Source organism: Marmota marmota, unplaced genomic scaffold (assembly GCF_001458135.2).
Source record: "Marmota marmota marmota unplaced genomic scaffold, marMar, whole genome shotgun sequence".
Classification (NCBI taxonomy): Eukaryota; Metazoa; Chordata; class Mammalia; order Rodentia; family Sciuridae; genus Marmota; species Marmota marmota.
Genome location: NW_025999932.1, coordinates 32,326,501 through 32,340,071, shown reverse-complemented (window position 1 = coordinate 32,340,071; position 13,571 = coordinate 32,326,501). Strand labels below are relative to the sequence as shown.

The window sequence follows — 13,571 nt, the reverse complement described above, 5'->3', positions numbered from 1 at the left end:
GGGTTAATGTACCCAAAAGATTCTTAGTAAACAATGGATGTTATTATATTCATCATCTCCATCCTTAGAATATAACCAAAGGGCAACCATACATAAACATTTTAGTGACCTGATTCAGTGAGAATTTATCTCCAGCTAGCTGGGCTAGTGACCTATGCTGGGTTCACAAAATCTGGCTACATCAATAACTGAGAAAACTGCGAAGAAAGCACATAAGCACATAGAAATACCTTTTCAAATTCCAGGACAGCTCTCAACCTTAGGGGTCCATTGGAAAGAGAGAGCTTGCATCTGGATTTTTTATTTTTATAGAAGGGGCACAAAGGGAGGTTTGATGGAATGTTCTTTAAAAATAAGGCAAAGGGTCAGGTTTCAGGGGGTTGAGTCTAGCTTCCTGATGTCTTATGGTCAGTAGATTGATTGACATTTTGGCAAGTCACACCCATCTCAGGTACTGTGTGGGATCAAAGGCAGAGCGAGAGGAAAGTGCCCACTTGTGTTGCACGCCCAAAGAGCATGCAACATCAGGCCAGTCCTCCCATATACTCAAATGCTCATACCTCACACACAGCCCAGGGCTGGCCCACAACAAGAATTCACAATGATGACCAAATTCTTTGTTTGTTCATAACCAATGAAACAATAATGTTATCAATGGAGATTTCTCATCTGGAAATCATGCCCCAAAGAGAAAGATGTAAAGACACAGCCTGAGGCTAGTCTATTTATTTCTGCCCAGCCACCCTTAATCACCAGCAGAGGTGAAGACAGTAAAAAAAAAAATCAAATGAATGAAGAAAATTGCACTGAGAAATTACAAGAGGAGCATCTTGTTTTAAACTATTTGATTTTTTCCGGATATTTCTTGATTATTTAAGAAATTAACCTCTCCAGAAAAGCAAAGCAAAGCAAATAAGTTGGGAGTAAGAAAGTCTTCCATCAAGTAAAAAGTTTCCATAGCCACCAACATTAAGCTTTCAAGAAAGGTCAGAATTCACATTATAGAAAGAATGAAAAAAATGATGTGCCCTTATATTTGAAAGTTATTTTTTCTTCTACTTCTTTCTTGTCTTTTTTTTGGTGGGGGGGAGGGAAAAAAAAGACATATCTCTCCTGCAAAAACTCAGCAGAAGATTTATGAGCCTTGTTCAACCTTGTTCCTGTATGCTGTTTGAAATTCACAAGCTTGAACAAATGAATAAATATTCAATATTTCTGTTTCCTTCTTTTTCCAGGTGCCTCCCATACTTCTTGATAAGCAGTTCTCTGAATTCACTCCGGACATTACACCCATCATTTTGGCAGCCCATACAAATAATTATGAGATAATAAAACTTTTGGTCCAGAAAGGTGTTTCGGTGCCCCGACCCCATGAGGTCCGCTGTAACTGTGTTGAATGTGTCTCCAGTTCAGACGTGGACAGCCTCCGTCACTCACGTTCCAGACTCAACATCTACAAGGCCTTGGCCAGCCCCTCTCTTATTGCACTGTCAAGCGAAGATCCTTTCCTCACAGCCTTTCAGTTAAGCTGGGAGCTTCAGGAACTGAGTAAGGTGGAAAATGAATTCAAGTCCGAGTATGAGGAGCTGTCAAGACAGTGCAAGCAATTTGCTAAGGACCTCTTGGATCAGACAAGAAGTTCCAGAGAACTGGAAATCATTCTTAATTACCGAGATGACAATAGTCTGATTGAAGAACAAAGTGGAAATGATCTTGCAAGACTAAAATTGGCCATTAAGTACCGTCAGAAAGAGGTGAGTGTTGCCACTCTATCAAAGTGCCATAGAGTCTATTCCCAGTGAAGCAAACTGCTATTCATGATTTAGTTTTGAGTATTATATTATTTTTTTCTATTCACCTGTAAGTGGATGACATCTACTGTTTGCTGGACTAATAATTATCTTCACATTGAAGGGTGGTAATAAGTGGTTTGATAAACGGTAATGATTTGGGGCATCTGTGTTAAAATATACACACTTACTTGTAATAAAATGAGAAGCTAATGAATTTCAGAATCTCCAGATTGCGGGAGTTCTCGCTGGACCACTTATAATTTTACAGGGTCACATGTACAGCTCTTTGAGTTTTCTCACTTAATGGACTTAATATTCATAGTATTTCAAATATATGGATCTACTTGAATTTTTTTCCTCTCAGGTCCATGGGATCTGTAAGATGTGTAGATTGTGGGAAGACTCTAGAAAATTTTGAAATATTAATAAAATACATTATTAGAAGTTATTCAAGGAAAAGCCTTTAATCCAACATTAGATGAAACATCTGTCATTTCTTAGTTGATTGATTTGTCAGGAATAAGGAGTTAAAGACCTGTAGAAATATTACAAATTTTCTCATGAAATTTACATAAATTTGAAATATTTAACCAAGGAACCTCAAACCTGTTACATTTTCCACCCAGCATTATTGCTTTATGTTTCCACCACAATTTGTGTGTGAATTCTCAAAAACTATTTATTTTTATCTTCAAAAAATATTGAGTCTTTATTCATTCTTGAATGACAGTAATATCTGTTTCAAAACAATAGCCAGAAAAAAATACTGTGTAAGATGAAAAGAGAGAAAGAAAGGAAAGAGACTCCTGTTTAAAAATGTGCTCAATTGCTTTTGAACTTGGACTTGATTATTTAATGTAATTCCTGCCTGCTTTGTCTATTACTCCTCACTAAATACTTGAGGATCAGGAAAACTTAATTTGCTTCCTTGAGTTCTTCTTATAGTTCTTTGACTCTTTGAGCTAATCCAGCTGTGATGGGAGCCTGAAAACAGTTGAAATGAATATTCCCTGAACAATGAAGGCAGCAGATTCTTTTGTCCATTGCTTCTTGACTGGCAAATCAGAAATGTTAATTTGAGTCCCTGCCGACAGTCTTTTCTTAGGCTCTTGTGTTTAGGACTCAAGGACTTAATATTCTAAAGGAACTGAATAACTTTAATATGGCATTGTAAGACAAACTGATGAAATGTCACGCGGTTAAAGATTTTGAAAGGACTAAATGTGAAAGTGAAAAGTCATTAACGGTTGATAGCTGAAGATACTATGTTGATGGGGCCCCAGAATTTATCCAAATCTTCTTCAAGATCTATTATTAACTATTAGGATGTTCTTCCTTTCGTTTTCATTGGAAAAGGGGGCTTAGGGATTAAAATGATTCTTTAAAAGTTCCCTTATTATATGTGTGTTCAGTGTTGACATTATCCTGCCCATATTAAGCAGAGTGAAATTCCCAGGATGTTCTATCCACAAAGTAATGAACCTAGCAGTGGTCAGCTATGCTTCCCTATTATTGTACCTCTGGTAGCACCACAGTGCTTGATTGAGTTCAGCTTTATTTTTTTTTTTTTTGCATACACTCATGTTCATCCTCCCATCATAGCTGACTTAACCTTGTCTTTGGAAACTGTGATTTTAGTGAAGGCCCAGGAAAAAATAGTCATAAACTCCAATGCCATCTATGGCATTTAATCAATTTAAGCTGCCTTCCCCCCAAAAGATATCCCAGATAGAAGTTTTAATATGAATATCTTGAGTGTTCATTTCTACTTACATACCTACAAACCATTTTCATGCACTCTATTCATTTATTAATTTCTTCATTAACTCTTTTCAACATGTATTTCACAGAACACATTCTAGGCAGTGCATGGGGCACTTGATACTGCACTGTGACATGTTCCTGCTCGTATAGCGTTTATAGACTATTTGGAGAGACAAAGGCTGAATATATATTATTCTCTGTTTTGTTTTCAATCCATTAAAAATGTTCATTCCTATTTAACATTTTCTTCATTTGCTTAAATTCTTCCCTATACTTCATGAATATACGAATTAACTTGACTTCAAAGACTGTTGAACAAAAAGTCACAAATCGAATCCCTAGTTAGGTATGTCAAGAGCAAAACAAAAGAATGTATTTGATCACTTCTAAGAGTTCTTTTAAGATGTTTGTATCTTTTTTACTAATATGAAGCTGTGATTTTGGAGAGTGATAGAACCTAATAATACAACAAGATAAAAGACAGCTAACAACATATAACATGTAACAAGAAAATAAGCATTATTAATATCTTTTAAAAGAATCATTTTATAAACACATTATACTTATATTTTCATCTTTCATCTTTTGAGGGTTCAATGAAGAATTTTTTTAAAAACAAAATTATTATAATTTTGTTGTGTTCTTCATTCAATATCAAAGCACATGCTACCCTTGAGCTGACAGTTTTCCCAAAGCAAAGTAACACTGTCTGGTGGATAGCCTTATAAAAAGATCAGGAATCCGATTCTACTTTCATATATATTCTTTGATATCATAAGTTCTATTTTACAAAAAAATTTTCTAAATTATTCAAAAAGTATTGATTTTAAACCATTTGATGTAAGATTTTTTTTTTAGTGAGATAATGTGTCTTAAATAAAATTTAAGCCTAGATGTCTTGTCTTATACCTTTTTACTGCAAGTTTTCCTCGGTTTGGTCTAAACAAGCTTGAGGTCTGCCTTTGGTCCATGCTCTCTCTGGAGTGCCTCCTCACTAACCTCCACATTGGCCAAGTCCTGCTCAGTCTTTAAAGCTCTTCTCACATCCCACCTCACCCAGGGAACATTCGGTGAAGCAAACCCTACCACACACTCCCTGAGATAAAGTCCTACTTGCCCACACTGCACTTCTTTTTTTTAATTTGTTCTTTTTAGTTATACATGTCAGTAGATTATAATTTGACATATTTATTATACAAACATGGAGTACATCTTATTCTATTTAGGATCCCAGTCTTGTGGTTGTACATGATATAGAGATTCACTGTAGTGGATTCATATATGTACACAGGAAAGTTGTGTCAGAATCATTCCACTGTCTTTCCTACCTCTTAGCCCTGCTTCCTGCTTCCTTCTTTCCATTCCCCTTTGTCCAATCTACCGAACTTTTCTTCTCCACCCGCCCTTGTTGTGTGTTAGCATCCCCATATCAGAGCAAACATTTAACCTTTGGGTTGTTTTTTGTTGTTGTTGTTTATTTTACTTAGCATGATAAGTCCCTAGATCCATCCATTTTCAATTGTCATAAAATAATTCTTTCTTATGGCTAAGTAATATTTCAGTAATATTACATATATGTACAACATTTTATTTATACATTCATCTGTTGAAGGGCACCTAGGTTGGTTCCAAAGCTTAGATATTGTGAATTGAGCTGTTATTAACATTGATATGGTTGCATCACTGTAGAATGCTGATTCTTAAGTCCTTTGGGCATATACAGAGGAATGGGATAACTATGTCAAATGGTAGCTCCATTCCAAGTTTTCTGAGGAATTTCCATGCCATTGGTTGCACCAATTTGCAGTCCCACCAGCAACGTATGAGTGTACCCTTTTCCCCAAATCCTTGCCAATGTATTCTTGATTGCTGCCATTCTGACTGGAGTGAGATAAATACTCAATGTAGTTTTAATTTGTCTTTCTATAATTGCTTGATGTGTTGAACACTTTTTCATATATTTGTTGACCATTCATATTTCTTCTTCTGTAAAGTGTCTGTTCAGTTCCTTTGCCCATTTATTAGCTGGGTTAGTTGTTTTGTATCTCCTCCTCTAGGCTGTGTCAGGAACACTCCTGTTCACCAGTCACTCTACAGCACCTGTCAGGTAGAAGGTGCTCAATAATGAATACACCCAAATGAAATTGCAAAATCTCTCAGTTCTGGAAAGTTCTCTGAGTATTTTCTTTTTAATCTCATTAAGTTTTAGAATTTATATTAACCTCTTATTAGTAGTCTTTCTATGAACTGAAATGTTAAAACAAGTTATGTTGTCAGGATTTGATTGCAAAATTTGGTCTAGCATTTTTCTAATACCATCCACAAATGAAGATTTTCACTATTTTTACATCATAAATATTTTTGCATTTTAATTTTGTGTAATTTTTGTAAGCAGCAGGTATAGAATGAAGAATCTGCTTATTTTTATTAGTGCTTAGAATAATGATGTCAGAGTTACATTGATCATATTTTGGTAAAACAAACATTCTTATAGCAATTCAAATCAGTATTTTGGGGGGACTGAGTTAACTTCAACTTGGTTTGTTATACTTAAACTACCAAATGAATCTATGCTACATGAACTGTATGTTTTTGTTTTGTTTTTGTGAGGAATCTGAGTTATACAGTATTAAATAATATTCAGTGTTACTTCATTAAATATTGGGGCCAGGATGTAAATATACCAATTAAATATAAACACTTTTAGTCATTTAAAATTGTGTGTGTGTGTATGTGCGTGCATATGTGTGTGTGAAGGAATAATCCTTTTAGTCTCACTCTTAAATGGACAGGGAAAGTCTCTTGACCAGGATTGGAAGCCAACAACACCTACATCTTAATGCCATTAATTGAAGTGAGTAGTTTCAAAGGAAGCTGGAGAGCTGGGGACATCCAGAAGCATGCACTCCTCCTGTGTATTAGGTAAAGGTGAGAGACGTGGCTAAAGACATGATTTAGACAAATAACTCGCCTGTGCTTTCTGGCATGATTTTTGTAAATGCAGAATTTGTGGCAGTTAACATTATTTCCCTTCTGTCATTCCTCATGCCTAATGCTTATTAGATCACTGAAATGATGCATTCCTTATATTACTTTTAGAGCAAAGATCTTACCTAGTTTCAGTTATATATGGTTGATAAGATTGGGAAATAATTACCCCACAGGCGATGTAGCCAAGATGTTGAATAATAGTGAGAAGAAGTGAAATACATCATTTTGTGTGAAAGCACTTCAATTCACTGTCTTAATAGCTTTCCTGATTCTGATACAATAACTTCTATGTAGTAAACAGCATGCATACATATTTTTAGCTTACTTTTCCCTTTCATAAATATTTGTCATCAGCTTTGCAGCATTAACTTTAAACTTTGGCACTAACATGGGTCATGTCTTATAAATTAATAGATTGTTGGAGAAGTGAGAAATCAACATTTAAACAGTCCCTCTACTCAAACCCTTCCTACTTGTTTATTCAGTGTTGGTAAATTAAAAGAGAAAATAAAAGAGTAAAAGGGAAGGTATCCATGTCAATCATGCCTTCCACAGCATGGTGAATTGATTCCAACATTCCGTGATTACAGCTCTGTAAAACTCCTTTACACCTCCCAAGATTTAATGTTTGTTGTTTCCTAGGCTATTAAAAAATCCATAATGTTAAATGAAGAAATAAGACTCCTGTCAAAGAAGAGACAAGGGGGGCTAAGGTACCACAGCACTAACACTCCTGGGGGTGGTGACATTAGCACAGCCTTAGGTGTTGAGGAGAGCAGGTGAATGATTATCATGGAGCAGAAACAAAGGAAATTGTGTTTTCTTAAAACTGCTTCAAGCTAGACTTTTCTGCATTTCCTAACTTTCTTTCTGTTATTTAATAAAGTCTGTTCTAATTAGTTCATCATGCCAGAATTGTTTTAAATTCAAATTGCATTTTAAAAACCATAATAATGTTTAATAAACTGCCTGTTCCAATCCAAACCGGTTATACTATGAACTGTGTACTGAAAACAAACTAAAAAATGAAAAATGCCATTTGTTGGTTCTTTATCTACCCGAAACCAACCTTGCTAAGATCTCTTGTTCTTTGGATAATTGTTAAGGGAAAGTAACAACTCTATGTACATTTTTTTTAAATTTTAAAACTACCTCAAGGATATACCCCTAACCATCCCCACCATCCAAAAAAATCCACAGAGCAATCAATGACAAGATTGCTTCCTGGCTGTTGCTGCAGTACCTTGTGTGTGTTGCTAGATACAGTACATTCAAGGGCTGGTCAACACCCAAGCAAGAGCTTTAAATTGGCTACAAATTACAATAAGTGGCCCTTGATAGCTATTGGTTTTATTAGAAACGTTTAGTTTTCTTCTTTTTTACTCTTGCTCAAGTCTGGGGTGTCTAAATTTTATGTTGTGATAGTAAATTTCACATCAGAATGTAAATAATTTTGGAGAAAGCTATTTAATGATATGTCTTATAATGATTATTCTATGAAAATCACATACTTCTTATAGAAATATAGAGAATAGAGTAATTCTAAGGAGAACAATGAGAAAAAGTAGTTGTGGTCTCCTCTTTATTTGAGATTTTTCTTCTGAAATACCTTTGAGTCATTTATCTAAGTCACTACTGACTTTCTTTTAGTTTGGTTTTCTTATTTAACATACAGTGTGCCATTTGCATGAGATTTGATATTATTTATCAAGTTTTTCTTTTTTGCCTCCTTCATCTTTTAAGCTATTTTGAAAGCATCTGTGTCTCTCAAAACTGCCAAGTTTCCCCATCTCTTTCTACTTATTCATTGCCTTGCCTGAGATTTTCTGTATTGCTCTATGACTGCCCAGATCCAGATTACCTCCTTTCAACCTAAGCATATCCTGCTCCCATCTCAGGATTATCAGAGTTTTCACTAGTTTATTTCCTCTGTCTGCAAAACAAGGCCCCTGAGTCTGGTAGCAAACTATTTAAAAGTGGGGAGAAGATCTGGGAAATGGAACAATAACTCAGCAGGAAGTGGCTGAGGGCTCCTTCCAGGTCCATGGGAGGGAAGGACTCATGCATTAATATTTCTCCTGTCAGATGATAAGGAGCCCAAGAACATAGAGAAAGAAAAGATTTATTCCTAGTACATATACTGTAACCATATCTTCTTCCACGTAAATTTCTGATCAACTAAGGGCATGTTTTATTAGTATCAAGTAACTCATCTTTATGTGGTTGAAATGAAATATTGCATTAAAAGTCTGTGGTCTATGAATTGGATATAATTTTTTTTTCCTCTTCTAAACAAAAATGTACTCTTGAACAAATTTTGTGTTTGTTTTCTCACCTTTAAAATGGGTTGTCTAGCAAAGATCATAAGTAAGTCCACAGCTTAGCATATTTCCTGGCATATTTGCCAATGAAGAGTAGCTATTTATTACTATTTTTTATTATTATTATTATTATTATTATTATTATTATTATTTATCACTGGGTTTTTCTGTTACTTCACAGACCCCCCAAAATAAAAGACTAAGCACATGCAGCATATGCAACTTGTCATATTAATATATTAAATGATGAAGTGAGGGAAAGTTTGGGTTCATCATTTAATATATTAATATTTGTGATAAATATTAATCTGTGCCTTATGCATTGTATTACCATTTTGAATATCAAAGATTTATCCCTCTTAACTCTATTAGTATAATCAGCATTCTGAACCGTTATATTAAGATATGTATTCTTCCCAAAAAATTTAATGCATAAATTTTATCCCAGGTTCTAAGGTTATCCCATTCCCTAACTCTTTCCACTTACAGTCTTTTGAAAGCAACTTGCATTGTGTGCTACACGCTTGATTTTAACTTGCCCTTTTGATTTGCATTTCTAAATATATTTTTTGCATCGATTATGCATGCCCTTTGAACCTGACTGCTCCAACTCATAACCAGGATTCATTATCACATGCAGTACTTACAGAAATGAGGATTTTAATACATGAAACTACACTAAATAATATAAATAATCCTGAGGACTATAAAAGGGATTACAAGTAACATTCTCCTAGTTTCTCTCCTGCTTTTTTTCAAAGTGCATTCACTGACCAATTGCTGAGACCCTGACTTTCTTTGCCCCACGAGTGTGCACACACCTGCTCTTGCTAGGCAAAGTCAACATGACAACCCTAATGCTTCACCCCATCCCCTTCCTATTGACCAATCATTCAGTGTCTGCCACCTTATAATGGAGAAAGCAATGGCTGTTCAGAACCTGTCATCCTACAGATAGAACTATGACAGGTCATTAGGCGTTTAACACTAGGTTTTTAGAGCTTGGAATTCAATACTCATTGGTTTCTTTACACCTAGTTAAATGACATATAACCACTTCCTCCTAATTCTTATCTGAATGTGACTCCTTTTTCTCCTAAAGCTAAATTTTGAATTGTGTATGTTCAAACCTTTGAAAAATTGTTATCATTTTTAACAACACTGATTAGGAACTGATAATTTTTCTCTTATACAACATAAAATAGCAAATCTTAGGTTTACATTAGCATGGCTTATATTTGATATTGTTTTAAATAAATACAAAAGGATTAAGTAATTTATTTACAAAGAGATGAGTACATTCTTCTATTTTCCAGACACAAATGTGTAGAAGCAACTCTTTTCAACTAGTTTTATTAGTCACAGACATAAACAAAAAACATTAGTCTAATAATAACATCTTTGAAAAATTCCATTGTATTCTGAATACTTCTCTTGGTTCTTAAATGAATTGCTTTTCTGCATAAATTGGTACTTCAGACTCCTTGATGATTGACAAGCAAGGGCTAGCAGCAAGATTAACTGGTTTCCATTATTCAGATAGGATCATTTAGTTTGTCAGTGATAAAGAACCATTTCTTTTGTTTCTTTTGTACAAACATTCACATTTACATTTCAGGGTTATTTTCTCTGTGGTCATTATTTAGTGACCCGCTTTTTTTCCTTGTCATTCATCACTACACAAAATTAAAAGCTGCCAGTTTTTGCAGTAATGGACTTCATAACTTATCCCATCCCACATTCCCTGAGAAAGTACAAAATCCTATATGTTTGTCTTTTAGAAATTTATGAACTGGAAACATTACATTCTCAAGAAACTTTTGGTAGCTTTGAAATAGAAACACCCACTATTCATATGTATAAGTTATACATATGAAAGAAAACTTATCACTCATCCTCATTTTCCTTTCATCATATTAGATCAAATTTTTCTAAATAGAGGTCAGTTAACTTATGTTTGAATTCTTAGAAACAGAAACCTACAGAACTCTGTAGAGTTGATAATACTTGTGCTGTAATTTGATGATTAGCAGTTCTAAAGTCGAGTTCTGAAGCTATGTGCTTAGAGATGGCTTCCAGGTAGTGTAGAACCAGAGAAACAATCACACAAGATTATGTTTTTATTCTTTGTTTACACTCTTTTCCCCTTAGTAATAAGGAGCTTCTGTGGCATGCCCTCAACAGCAACAGAAAGAGTCAGCTATGGCCTTTCTCTGTCTGTGCCTTGACCTGTTCTAAGCTCCCTGTGGGCTTAGAAAAGCCTGCTTTTCGTTTTCTACCTCACCAATTCAGTGTTAAATGATGCACATTCTACTGCTGTCACTCCCCACAGCATTGTCTAAGTACAGAGATTTTCCCAGGCACCTCTGGAACATGTAGCCTCAGAGCTTCTTTTCACACACACCCCCACCCCAGTTTCCTGATTCTCCTCTTCAACTCCTGGGGCACAGCTGGACACCTTGTTGGCAGCTGTAAAGACAAGGACCACAGGAGGAAGTTCCTTAAGAGGATCAGGGGCTCAGGCTTGGAGCAGCCTTGCAGCCTCGAAGTTGCTTGCTCTCTTTTAGTGCAATCCACAAATGCTTACAAAGTGTCTTTTTTGAGCCAAAGTCTGAGAACAACAAAATGAGAGGACAGTGAGCCGTAGGCCAAGTATGAATTTCTTCCAGAAGTTTCTTAGAACCTAGAATTGTATTTTTGTGTAGATTCACATAAAGTGTCCTAGAACTACCCTCTTGAAGCCTAGAAAAATCATTCCTAATTTGTCTGAGATTTTTATGGGAGGTTTCCTGGAAAAGAAAGTGTCTGAAGTGAGTTTCAGTGGAAAATTTGGAGTCATAGAGGGAAAGACATCAGAGAAGGGATTGTGGGAACAAGACAGGACATAGACTCATGTAAGCAAAAAAGAGTTAAACATGAAAGGGCACCTTCATTATTCTATGTTCTATCTTCATTCCCACTCCGTGTGGCCTCTCTGTCAGCTTCTCTCTCTGCCTGGCATGTGGAGATGGACCCTTTATTGGGTCTCTAATCATATTATCATCTTCTCATTGGAGACGCCCAGAACACCCACTCTAGTATCCTCTTCCCATGTCCTTTATACCCAGTTCTTTCCTTTTACATCACAATTTTCTTTATATTCACAGCCATTATCAAAATCCAAAATAAATTTTTGTGTTTAATTATCTGTCTTTCTCTACACATACCTGTTTATTAGTGCAATCCCAATGCCTGCAGTCATGCTTCTTAGAACATAGTAGGTACTAAGTAAATAATCATGAGTTAGAGTGGAGCAGAAGCTGAGATTACAGAAAAAGACAAAGAATAGATTATAAAGACTTTAGATGCACAATTCTGGAAAACTGGGTTATGTAAATTACTGTGATATTTAATCACATTTGCATATATAAACTAATAGTATCTTCATATTCCTATTGTTCCAAGAGGAATTCATTACCTTTATTTTTATGCCTGGTTCTTCCTCTGTCATCTCTGTTAAGTAGGGAGCACTTTCAAGTTATTCACCTTAGAAGTATGTAAGAGTCATCTATGATCACTATGTGGCTGTCACCTTGTTGGGTTAGAGGAGATATCTGCAAATTGAGAAATGCCCTCTTGAATCAGATTACCTTAGCTACTATACCAACCAATAGAATACAGCAGAAGTGACTTTCTGGGGTTCCCAGGGCTTGTCAGAAGAAGCTTCACAGCTTCTACCTAGGCTCTCTGGGAGCCCTGAGCTGCCATGTATGAAGTCTACCTATCCTGAAGCCACCATACTGGTGGCTTAAGGAAGCAGTGCACGGGAATCCTTACCTACAGTGTGACTAAGCCCAGTTCTGTAGACCATCCCTCCACAGCCAAGACTAGTAAAGGAGCCGTCTTGGATCTTCCCCCAACACACCCCACGTCACTCTCATTGAGGTATTCACTGGATGGATAATGCTTGGGGACCTCTCATGATACTGTGTAGAACAGGAAAACCAAGCAATTATGCCCTGCTGAAATTTCTAGTGAAACATCATAATATGTTGTTTCAAGCCCCTAAATTTTGGAACATAAATAATTGGGGCCCTTGTCAATCATCAAAGCCTATCTTATTGTCAGTTATATTTCCTAAATATTTCCCAAATCATTCCAGCCTTCCTTTTCCTGCACTGTTTTAGGGAATCTTGGATTAGTTTGTGTCACTCAGTTTCCTTGGCTCCAATGCTCCAAACTCATCTCACCTGACTTTATGATATCTAATACATAAATCAACCAATTTAAAAATCCTTCTATGAAAATATAATAAATACTACTATATTATAGTTTGTGATAAAACATACATAATATTAAATGAACCATCTTTACCATTTTAAGTTCTCCATTTGGTGGCATTTAAGAGGCAATTGAATACATTCATATGCTATACAACCACCAACACCATCTGACTCTAGAACTTGTTCATTTTCCCAAACTGGAAGTCCATACCTATTACATAAAACTACTCATATCTCTACCCTTCCCCTCAGATGCTGCTAGCCATCATCCTGCTTTCTGTCTCTGAATTTGACTATTCTAGGACCTTCATCTAAGTGCAATATTGCAGTATTTGTCTTTTTATGACTCACTTATTTTACTTAGTGCAATATCTTCAAAGCTGACCCATGTAGCTTGTGTCAAAATTTCATTCCTTTTTAAGGCTGAATAAGATATATAT

General features: G+C 35.7%; 1 protein-coding gene across 6 annotated transcripts in view; it reads left to right on the top strand.

Annotated features, from left to right (window-relative positions):
• Nucleotides 1-13,571, top strand: part of Trpc4 (transient receptor potential cation channel subfamily C member 4) — a 201,953-nt gene that overhangs the window by 103,371 nt on the left and 85,011 nt on the right. For all 6 annotated transcript variants that reach the window (XM_048800872.1, XM_048800871.1, XM_048800870.1 and 3 more), the window contains exon 3: nucleotides 1,236-1,754. In XM_048800872.1, coding sequence (XP_048656829.1) covers nucleotides 1,236-1,754 — 519 coding nt within the window. The remainder of the gene's footprint in view (nucleotides 1-1,235; nucleotides 1,755-13,571) is intronic.